This window comes from Molossus molossus, unplaced genomic scaffold (assembly GCF_014108415.1).
Source record: "Molossus molossus isolate mMolMol1 unplaced genomic scaffold, mMolMol1.p scaffold_m16_p_4, whole genome shotgun sequence".
In the NCBI taxonomy this organism is placed as follows: Eukaryota; Metazoa; Chordata; class Mammalia; order Chiroptera; family Molossidae; genus Molossus; species Molossus molossus.
In genome coordinates, this window is record NW_023425377.1 from 17,776,393 (window position 1) to 17,788,522 (window position 12,130).

The window sequence follows — 12,130 nt, forward strand, 5'->3', positions numbered from 1 at the left end:
CCCCACGAACCTAGGCCATCACCTAGGACAGGGTCCCTGGGGAGTCGAGAACACCTGCTTCTGTGCAAGCCGTGTGTACTCCGAACTCATAGACAGTGCCTGAGACGTACAACAGTCAGAGAACACAACACAAGTCAGCTATCTTGCTCTTCAGGGCTTCTCAGCACACAAAATGGAACTGACCAAAGGCCAGAACCGTTTGGGTGTAGCAAGCTCATGGATTGGTAGCTGTAGTCGAAACCTCGCAGAGAGACTGCTGGCTCACCCATGCAGACGGCGTGTTTGCAATGTCACCCAGGGCTGCCAAGCCTCCCGGGACCTGGAGAGATCTTTCGAGCAATGCGTCTAGAGCAGATGTGCAGCCGGTGTGCCGCAAGGATCCTTAACACGTGCAGTACCTGACCTTCCGGTTGACAAGTAAAAACATGACAGCAGCCAACGGAACAAGAGCCGTCCCATGTGAATGAGTCAAAATTATACCTGTTTTTTGTCAGACAGGCAGAAAATATATATTTTGGTGTGCTGCAGAGCTGTAGTAATTAGTGTCTGTGTGCTTTGAAATGAAAAAGTTGAAAATCGCTGTTTTGCAAGGAAATGCGCATGGAACCGGAGACTGGGGGCCCAGGAGGTCCCTCTGTGAACCCACTGCTCCTCTCTGGGTAGAAAAGTCACTATTTGCAACCTGGAGCCAATCTGCAGTTAATCCCCCTCTGTGCGCTGTAGTCTGTGTGGGAAGCACCTTACCCACTAACCCCTACACAGGGAGACCTGGACTTTAAGAGGGTGCATCGGCAGTGTCCCAGGCAGGCCAGGCCGCCAGTATGGGAGCTGGAGTGGCCTGCAGTCTCCCAGCCTAACTTCTTCCCCCAGCTCCCTTGATACTGGGTCCCTTCCCCTCTCTGGCGAGATGCTATAGAAGACCCCCCACACACATTCCAACACACACACAATTTTATTTCTTGCAGGTCAGAGAGTTTCCTTTTGGGACCCACTGCTGAGCAGATACTAAATCAGCAACAGTCCGAGTCACAGGTGCATTTGTGGTCTATCCTGGGAACTCAACCATCACTTAAAACCCTGTTCCACAGGGACAAAGTTACTTGAATTGCTACCATTGGAATTGTTCTGGACATCTGAGACATTCTTAGGTAAACGGGGGGATCCCCGAATCCTCTGGGTTGCCTTAGGAAACCTGGCCTCTCGGACCACGGGAGCCTTTGCACCGGGCAGGTACCCCAGCAGGTGTAACAGGCTTTCGAAGAAACTCTCTGCTCCGGGCTGCCCACTGTGTGCACAGCCCACGGAGAACCTGGTGGGGAACTTCAGGGGTGGGGTGCACGTGTGCAGGAGTGCTTAGCAGTATGTTTCGAACACAGCTGCTTCCTCTTTACGAAACAGCCTGAAAGGCTCCTGCTGGCTAGTTTGGGACGGCTTGTTGCTATCTCATGTGAATATCAGTTACCTTGTCCTGGCCGGTTTGGCTCAGTGGTTAGAACATTGGCCCGCGGACCAGGGAGTCCCGGGTTTGGTTCCCACCAGGGGCACAAACCTCAGTTGCAGTTTGTCCCCGGCCCCGGCTGGGGTCGTGGGGTGGCAGCCAGTAGATGTGTCTCTCTCACATCGATGTTTCTCTCCCTCTCTCCCTCACTCTCTCCTCCCCCCTCTATCTGAAGATAAATGCAAAAATATCCTCAGGTGAGGATAAAAATATACAATATATATCTCAGTTATCTTGAGGCTGGCTCTCAGCATTAAGGACAGGTGTGGCGGCGCCAAGGGACCTGACTTGGGCAGGGGGGACAGAAAAACAGGAGACAGGGAAGGAGGGAGGCAAGAGAGAGGAGAGGATAGAAGAAGGAAAAGAGAGAGAAAGGAGCTAAGGAGGAGGAAGGAAGGGGCAGAGGGAAGGAGGAGAGGGAAGAGAAGGGGAAGAGAAAGGAAGGGATGAGGGGGGCAGGGAGGTGGGAGGAGAGGGGAGCCAGAGAGGGACAGCGAGAAACGCTGCCTCTGCTTCTTCCCCGAAGACTAGTCATGTGGGCAGTCCCAGCTTTATCAAAGCAAAATCGCTCAAGTAAACCACATCTCCCACCGCGAATAAATGGCAAATGATCAACAGGCTGAATGAGTTCCTTTTGCATTTGGAACTCTGGGAGCTGGAGGTTGGATTTATTCCCCTCCTGGAGGCAATTTTCACACGCGCCACTTAAATCATTGCCTACTGAAGCCGTTTATTTAATTATTTAGCACTGTGACTGCGGGCCAGATGTTCTCGGAGCACCGCTGACGACCGGCTCACACGCAGGAACAACCTGTTTATGGATTGTTTCTCCCCACCCTGAGTTCTCCACTGGTAGACGGTCCGAGTCACCCACGGGCTGTTGATCCCCAGACGGCCAGGTGCAGGGCTTGTCGGAGCAGACCGGGGGGCTCCTTCCCCAGCCCCCATGGCGTGCGTATTCGTGGGGCTCCAGATGTTTAAGTCACAGGGACGTTTCAGGGCATGTGGGCAACTGGCTTCTCACAATGTCCATCTGTGGACTCTTCGCTCAGCTCTGAAGCCAAACAAATGAGGTTTCGGTCTGGAAGTGTAACGATGCCCTTCAGACACACCTGATTCCTTTCCACATGCTGGGTCCTGTTTACTGGGGCTCGTGACATACAGAGGAGCCTCGGTCATACCACTCAGCACATGACATGGCCACGGGGCCTGTGTTTATCATTGTGAGCATTATTGTGAACAATCGATCCTTGTTTACATTGCAGGGATATGTCACTTAAACCCTAGTGGGCGCTTTCCACAGCTGTTAGGGGCAGACCTGCTACATTGAAAGGAACCACACACACATATTCCTGGGGGTACAAATGCATCTTGTGATGGAGTGAGGTTCGAGGTCAGCACGTACGGCAAATGTGGCTGGATCCAAGCTACCATCACAAATCCCTTTCACACCCCATGGAGTCCGGTGGGCACGTACGTAGACCGCGCTCTCGCTCAATTAACCCAACGCATCAGCTTTGCGCCCAGCGCGGGAGCACAGGGCTTTTCTGTGGTCGAGCACCAGGGGCAGCAGCTGCCTGTGTCTGGGGGCAATGCTACCCGAGGGACAGTTTAATCCCCTCTGAGCAAATATCACTGGATTTGCATACGGTACGTGATACTATGGAGACGCCCCGCCCCCTGGCAGAGCCGTGGAGCTCGTGCTGCCCCCTTTGTCCACACTGTGGCCGGTGTCGGCGGACACTGCTTCCCTCAGTTCGCGGGGGGCTACATCCAAGGGCTGGTCCCCCGTGTCCCCAGGGCTGAGCACGGGCCAGGTGCTGCTCAGGTCTCTGCTCTTACCTGTTATCAGCCGAGTCAGCACTTTCGTCTGCTCGTTGAGAATGTTCACTGTCACGTTCCTGGCTGACTTGAAGTACAGGGCGTTCCCCTGCAAGGAGGGAGAGAGAGACGGTGAAAATACAGCAGGTTCCCCGGAGAACTGGGATCCCCACTCTGACGAAGCAGAACCGATTTTAGCCAAGTCCTAATTGATGTGTCTTAAAAAAAAAAAACTTTAAGTGGTTAATGATCCCCACACATGTGATCATTGGCATTCATCCAAAACAGATTTCCTCCAAAGAAATACACAGATAGATACACACTCAACATGGATTTCCATAACACACACACACATGCACACGGTTGAGTCAGAGACAGCTGGGCTACACAGAGCCCTTTAGAGTGAGTTAGACTTGGCACATGGAATGATCAGGAATAACGGATAACCTGGATTATAATTTATCCAAAGGAACCATACAGAGTCCTTGACAGAGGCCAGAAAACTTGTGTAAAACGGCCGACGTCTGCCCGTCTGGCACGTCCACTGGCTGGGAGTCGAGAAGACTGAGCTCCCTTAGCGGAGATTTCTGCCACACAGGACAGGACCCAGGGGATGTGGCCCGCCCAGGGGCTCTGCCTTCCCTTTCTTCCTTCTCTGGTGGGCAGATCTCTCCTCCTGCAGGCTCTCTGTGCCTTCACCAATTCCCCCTTTATCACACAGGCCACCTGACCCCTTTTCACACCCTGGTAGACATTTCTGACAATGACAGAACAGGGGTTGGCAGACTTTTTCTGTACAGGGTTTGACAGTAAACAGTTTGGGCTTTGTGGGATGTACACAGTCTCTGTGGGATGTACACAGTCTCTGTGGGATGTACACAGTCTCTGTGGTGACCACTCAATGGCTCACTGCTGTTTGGGTGCAAAACGGCCACAGACAATACACAGACCAATGGGTATGGCTGCATTCTCATAAAACTTGATTAATAAGCAATGACATTTGAATTGCATGTAATTGAAGAATTCAAATTTAATGTACTCTTACTGTGTCATAAAGTATTTTTCCTCTATTTTTCCCTACCAATCATTTAAAAATGAAAAATTATATTACCAGAGGGAAAACGGGTGGGGGAGGTAGGGGAGGGTAAAGGGAGATAAATGGTGATGGAGAGAAACTTGACTTGGGTGGTGAACACACAATAGAGTGTATAGGATATGTTTATTGATTTTTAGAGAGAGGATGGGAGAAAGAGACAATGATGTGAGAGAAATATCAATCAGTTGCCTTCCGCATGTTCCCTAACCAGGAATGGAACCCACAACCTTTTGGTGTACGGGATGATGCTTCAACCAACTGAGCCACCTGGCAGGCACTGTATACTTTTATTAACCAATGTCACCCGTAGATTAAATGACAATAATATAAAAGTTATTCCACATGAGAACAGGGCTGGAGTACATCAAAGCCACGCACCACAGGGTGAATCTGACAGATCATGTCAGTAATCAGATGTCATTATTAGAGAAAAGAATGTGGTTATTCCTTCTCATTTCGTAACCTGTCACCACATGGCAGGTATGTGCCTGAAAATCCAACAGTCCCTGTATCCACTGAGTCCCAAACCCAGAAAAACCATCGTCCTAAGAGCTGTGAGGAAACTGAAGGCAGGCAAGCCTCGGTCTTTACTTCGAAAGTCTCGTGTTCTCATGGGGGCAAAGACAGGGCCACCGCCTGACAGCAGGCGGAGGACAGCGGGGTGAGGAGCAAGCTACGAAGTGTGGGGGAACTTTCCCGAAGGGTAAGAGCATCCATGGAGCTGGACCTGGGCAGCAAAGGAGATGCTTGAGCAGAGCTGTGAAAGGGACACAGGGTTTTACCAAGATGCACTGGAAAGAGGAGGTCATGGAGGTGGGAGGTTGCGGGCCGACTGCCTAACGTCTTTTCCTTCTGAAGCTGGTGGGTGCAGGGTCGCTTTGGCGACCCCGCCTCGTGCCCGCTGCTGGCAGGGCCGTCCTGCCAGGCAGCCGACACCCGGGCCCGAGGCGGTTCCCACAGTGCCCAGGGGATGGGTTGGCCAACACCAAGGCATTTTCCCATAGAAAACAGTCTGGAGTTAAGGTCTCTCTCACCCAAGGTCCACTGCTACAAAGGGTAACCGATACCCAAGACCGCTCAGGCCCTGAATGACCAGTAGCCTTGGTGAGAGCTGCTGTCCCAGCGGTGGGACAGAGACCTTGAGCTCTGCTATGGCAGGGTGACCACGGAGTCACTGGGATCCTCCACGATGGCTTCCAGTGAATATTCTGCCTGACAAAAAAGGTTGTTTTTTTTAATTAGGTCAGACAAAAAATACATTAAATCAAATATTCATATAGGTTCTCTTCTGTCCATCAGGAAGCAACCCTCAGCCAGAAACAGTTTCTTTGGCATTGCTTCCCACGGCGCTCCATGGCTGTGCTCACAACTTAAAAATGTAAGAAATGTGGGCATTCAGAGCCTGGAACCCAGGCAGGAGGTTACACCTTCCCAGAGGTTCGCATTCTAACATTTCTGTGTGGAGTCAGCAACCGGAGGCTGCAGAGAGCAGGGCGCCTGGAGTCAGAGAACCGCAGAGATGGCATCGCCCCCGGCCGGCGTGGGCCCAGAGCAAGGTGCCTGCACTGTTCTGTGGCTCTTTCTGTGCCTTCCCGCCGTCAACAAACCCACGGCCACGTAACAGCACTGGCTCTGCCACGTGTGCAGGAGAAACCTGGGGTCGCCTCGTTTCCAATCACTGCCATCTCCCACTTGGGCAACCTCGGGCATGGTACTTAATTGCGCCAAGCCTTGGTGTCTTGAGATGTAGGATGGTGCAAACACTGATTATTATTGAAACACGCGTATTATTAAAATTATTAAATTCTATGTGCAATAACACACATGGGCCAGTGCCAGGCACCCAGCAAGTCCTCTGAAGATGTTAAGGTAAGGGACAGCAGGAAAGGGGTGCAGTGACAGAGGCAGGAGGGGGAGGGGAGGAACAGGAAGGACAGAGGGGGAGAGACGAGGAAGACTCTCCTTGGCATTACCTGCCCTCGCCACCCATCTGTGCAGGGAATCGGGCTTCTTCCCTTCGCCACGTTCTCTGTTTCCATATTTCAAAGGCTCCCCCTGCATGTGGCTGGCTCGTCACTACCTTTCAAATCCAGTATCTTCAAATGCCACTTGCCTGCTCTTAATATTATTCAAATAATTCTACTGTGAAAAAAATATCTTGTAACAGCTTTGATCAAGGTTTATACCAAAAAAAAAAAAAAAAATGCTACCAGTCCTTTTTATTACCATGTCACAACATTATACTGTAGCATTAATTGTAACACACTAACCTCCTGGGAAACAGTGTTTGCTACATCAGGGTTGAAACAAAGAGCCCCATGCTAGCCTGGGACACACTGCTGCAATTGTCCCAAATACGTGATAACAGAAAGATGACCAGCAAAAAAAAAAGCATTAATCAGGTAACAAATGGGAAGAGCCGGGCAAGGAAGCTGGGTGGTGCGATTTTATTTGGCTCTCGGGTTCTGCTTACTGGACAAAAGCAGGAAAATACGAGCCAAGCAAAAGGTCCCGGGGGTCTCTAGGTATGAGAACAAGTTGAGCAAGTGCTCCCTCTCCTACCTAAGGAGAAGCGGAACCTGCCCTCTCAGCTTCTTCTTTTCCCGGCGCCCCTCCCCCTCCCCACGGCAGCCTCCGGGTCTGGGGAGGTGATTTCTGCCGCAGGACATCCTGCTCTGTGATCGGCGACTTTCACTACTGACCTCACGGCAACCACGGAGGACCAGGGGTTTGTGGGCAGCTGCCTGGCAGAAAGGAGGCTGGCGGACCTGCGTGGATGAGGGTGACTCGAGGTCTGGACACAGGGTGAGGCTGCTTGGGGGCTGGGAACCGACGGTGCAGTACTTCTGTCACAGTGGGCGAGGATGGTCTGAACCCGTCCCCTCCCCAAACGATGAAAGCAAGCAGCACTGAGAGGGAAGAGAATCCCTGTCACCTCTGTTTCTCTAAAGCAGAACAGAACCAAACTTGCTCTTCGTGGCTTTAGACCACTGAGTGACCGTGGTTTGTCCACAGTGCCCTCCAGGGGCGACTGCATGCATGTGGCTATTTGAATGCTAAAAGGCTCCATCTGGCCGACACTTTAAAATTACTCTGAATTTTAAAAATGTATTACTTATTTTTATATCTAAACAGTATTTGTAAATGTCGAATATTACAAAACCGGTATCACACCTCTCACCACTGAGAGATTTCAGCTTTCTAGTGCGGGCCAGAAAGAGGCCCTGGAAGACATCAACCGAAAGAAACCTCACAGGGTGATCGGATCAAAAATTCCTAACCGGGCAGGTCCTGGTGGGTCATCGTGCTCCAGGTCTAGCACTTCTTTAGTGAAAGGTTTAAGCAAGCCCTGCCCATGTTCTTGTGCATCTAGGTTCACACACCTTGAAATGCCAGAAGTAAACTTCTTTCCATCCTCTTCCTAGGCACAGCCTCCCTCGCGGGAACACAGACTCCTGCTAACTACCTCTGCCTCGCTTTCCCTCGCCTTGATGCTATCTTCTGTTCCCTCCTTAATTCCAAAGGCATGGAGAGTCTGCAAAACTGTCATTCTCTGGAGCATCGGAGATCTTGTTTCCCAGAAATGTCGTCACTTTTGGCTCAGATAGACTCTTTTGTTGATTAATGTTTTTGTTTGAAGTATTACAGATGTCCCCCTCTATTCCCCGTTGACCCCTTTCTTCCCGCTCCCACCCCCCAAATTCTCTACAGGTTTAGACATTTCTTATATTCACCTCAGGTAACTCCTTCAGGTACTTTTCTCCCTGTGGCCCCAAATAGGCTTCTATACGATCTCTTGATTTGTCAACGTTAGATGCTGTCCACTGCAATTCTGCAAAGGTATGGGTTGTTTCTTACAACTTCCGTTCCATCAATATTCAGAATCTACGTTACTATGATTGTTATATTGTCCACATCTGAGTCAAGCAGGGTTCTTTAGCTACACATCCTTTTTCTTGCACAATTTTTCCCTGGCTACAATAAATGTTTCATTTTATTTGAAAAAATTTCTATATTTCCTAGGTTTTTGGTTCTCCTAATGTTCAACCCCCCTTTTTAAGTTCTGTTTTCTGGGACATATCCTCAACTTTAAGTTACAATATTTCTGTTGGTTTTATTTTGTAAGTTGTACGATCTTTTAAGAGCTTTTTTTTTTTTATTCTTTGGACCTTCCTTTTTATACTAACCCTTCCTTATTGGATTGACGTACTATCCTCTCTGAGATGGGAGTAAAACAGCAGGTTGGAAGCTCTGTGTTTCTGGAAGGGTCACGCTTACCACAGGGCGTGGTAGTAGGGATTTGGCTAATTCCATGAACACCCTCCCAATGGGGGGGCAGTCCGTACCTGTGGGTAGTTGTGTCAGAGAGGAATTCTCTAGCCTCTGACAGGAAGGTGCTGCCTTTTGGATGTAAGAGTCCTGAGTGTCAGAGGAGGAGTGTGCTGGGCAGTTTGCTGTTCGGGGACAGACTTTCAATGAAACCTGTTCTAGTAACTCATTTCTAACTTCAACTGTGTCTAGCGTCTGGAGCCCAGAGGTTCTCTGGTCAACCTTTCTAGAAAATAATCCTGTTTTCTGCTAGGCTGGGAAGAGATACTTGCTTAGATGGGTCAACTGGGGATGGGATCTGGAGATAGAAGGGCGTCTAACTGGTCTTCATGCAGATGTCTGTCCTCTTCTCAGCCCCACTGCAGGGTGCATTATGCCCTCTGTGGACCGTGAGCACTGTGCCTCAAGTGTCTCATGGTTAAGTGACCTTGGTCTGCTCACTACACACAGTGGCTTTCAATCCAACAGGGATCTCTGGTTCCAATCTACCCAGTTTCCATCATTCTCTCTCCACCACTTTCTCTCCCTTTCTCTATGACCAGGGTAATTTATTCCTGTTCAGTTTAGTTTTCCAACCACTGTCTTTTTCAGTGGGGATTTTAAACAAAGCAGAGTTCTGGATGTGATCCGTTTGTCTGGCTCTAGAGCTACTTCACACTGCTGCCTTCTTCAAAGGAAAGCTGGCTAAGATGGTAAGTCAAGAATAGGTCGTCTTGCCCTGGCCGGTTTGGCTCAGCGGTTAGAGCGTCGGCCCGTGGTCCAGAGAGACCTGGGTTCGGTTCCCAGTAAGGGCACGTACCTCAGTTGCAGTTTGTCCCCAGCCCTGGTTGGTCGTGTGGGAGGCAGCCACTCGATGTGTCCCTTTTACATCGACGTTTCTCTCTCTCCCTCCCACTTTATCTGAACAAAAAAAATGGAAAAATGTCCTCAGGTGAGAATAAAAAAAAGAAAAAATAGGTAGTCTTGCCCCGGACCCAAAAGAATTTTATATACACTGACTGAGTACCTAGAACATGTTAAAGGTCCTACAGAATGAAAACTATATGACCTTTATCTTTGAGAAGCTTCCTGCCCAGCGGGAGACTGAGTCAAGGCAACGCTACCATAGCAACCATGTGATACGGCTTCGAGGGAGATCTACGCATCCTGGGATGGAAGGCACAGGTTTTAGTATTTGCCTTTGATGGCAGCTGTACCACCACTGTCTGTCCTTATGGGATGTGGCCTCCAGAAGTGACTTGTGTTGAAAATGGTAGAGTATTTGCCTTGTCCTCTGCGGAGCCAGCAATCTGATCTGGGGATTGAAATGGACGGAGAAAACCACAAGAGAGCAGGCAAACAACTTCTGCTTCCAGGGAAGGCTTCCGACTCCCAGCGCCACGGAAGTTCAGAGAAGAACGGGATCCGCGAGCCAAGAGTCCCGAGGGGTCCTTTCGGAGGACGGGCTGGCTGGCGCTGGTCTTTGCAGGGTGCCTCACCGTAGCAGGGGTCCCCTCAAACATTCACCTTGATAACAGGGAAGCCCGGGCTTTCGGAGTGAAAGTTCAGAGTGCAAGCTGTGGAGCCAGACAGATTGGAGCTTGAGTCACAGCTCAGAGTCTAACTGGGTGGCTTTGGGTACATCATTTACAGTCTTTGAGCCTCAGTGTCTATATTTATGAAATGAAGTTTAAAGGTTACTTAATGGCATTGATTTGAGGACTAAGAAAAAAATGTGTGTCAAGTGCCAAGCACAGGGGCGACGAAAATACTTTATAAACTATAACAAAGGAACAGATAAAATATACATTAGGAGGGCTACTTAGAAAATAGCCAATTTTAGGACTGGGGCAAGACATAGAAAAGATGAGCCTGGAACATCTTTTAATGCCAGAAAGGAGGGAAGTGCTCAAAAAACAAAGAGACAAACAGAAACCCCCCCCACAGTTTTGAGAGGATGTCAAAGGGATACAGGAGACAACTGAACAAGCTCCCAATGCTGGCACAATCTGAACAACAAAATAAATAATGTAGCACTGAATTATAACCCAAACCGTAAAATAAACATCCATGAGCCCATACTGATATAAATGATTGAACAGATAAGTAAGTGGGAGAGAATAAACACATCTCTCAAGTAGAAAATTTCCAAGCCATTTTCGTAGTGAACTTCCTAATTCTGAAGAGTGGACTGCACAGTGGCCTCCTTTGAAAGAGCACCGCATGGTGGGGGATGGCAACTTCACAATGGAGAAATCTGACAAACTGGCTCAGCCAGGTCAACACCAACAGTGAAAAGTCAGGTAATAGTGTGCACACTTGAGATGATCTAGACCTCCAGAAAGAGATTTTGGAAAGATACCCATCTCTGAGTAGTCAGGAAACTTAATAATACATCATCGATCTGTGATTTCACTTGGGGATTGATCACGTTATTAGAAGATTGTCCCTTAGACAGATCTATTTCCATGGGATTTTGTCTGTAGGAATACGAAAATAAATGACAGAGCATGGGGCTCTTCACCCAGGGCTCTCTATAGACAGTGATTCTTCCCTAACGGGGATCAGAAATGACCAGCCTCTTTGAGGTAGGTATCATAATGTATTGGCTACAGTGATCATTGTTCACTCAATAATACTCACTCTTGATATAACAAGGGGGAAAAAAAAACTGACACAAATTTAGATATGTCATTAAAACCACCCCGAAGGGCAGTTAGTAAGATTATCTTCAGCAAGCATCAACTGTGTCCATCATTATCACTTTGAATAGGATGCTCTTGTCCTCGAATTGATTTTTTCAAAAACATGGTGCTGCTGTAGAGTGATCATTTTTATGTTACTTTGGCATATTTTTATATAATGATGCTTGGGCGGCTTTCTATTTTTTGAAAACGTCTTCTGGTCGTGAACCATGAAGCTACGCTGTGAAGCCCTCGCTCGGAATAAGCTGGGAACCGTGGAGTTTCCCAGGGCAGCGGTCCCGTCCCGTGCTCCGCGCTGTGCCCCCATTTGGGCGCATTTAGGTCTCTCTCAATATTGAGCTAAGTGGAGCTGCTCTGTTTAAGGATTCTTCAGAGTTGTCACGTTAGCGTGTCAACACTGGAAGGGAAGCGCCAGCTTTTCTAGCTCCTGGCACCTTCTTGGCACCCACCAGGTTTTCAATAAATATTTGCTGAATAACCGAGTGCTCAGATCAAATTAAGAGTCGCCAGAGAGAGTTGTTGAGAAAAGAGGTAATTAAATGAAGGTTGACATCGACTGTCAAACAGAGCTTTCCCAAGGCAAACCCTTAAGGATGGCTGATGTGATCATCTGAATACAGGAGGCCGATCGGTGTCACATCCACAGACGTCTGCGTGCCGCCCGTGGAGCGCAAGTGGCTGCAGGTGATACAAACCAGCGTC

At 49.1% G+C, this 12,130-nt stretch overlaps 1 protein-coding gene across 1 annotated transcript in view; it reads right to left on the minus strand.

The window, feature by feature from the left end:
- SGCD (sarcoglycan delta) overlaps nucleotides 1-12,130 on the minus strand; it is a 195,669-nt gene that overhangs the window by 127,802 nt on the left and 55,737 nt on the right. The window contains exon 2 of the mRNA XM_036240715.1: nucleotides 3,341-3,428. Coding sequence (XP_036096608.1) covers nucleotides 3,341-3,428 — 88 coding nt within the window. The remainder of the gene's footprint in view (nucleotides 1-3,340; nucleotides 3,429-12,130) is intronic.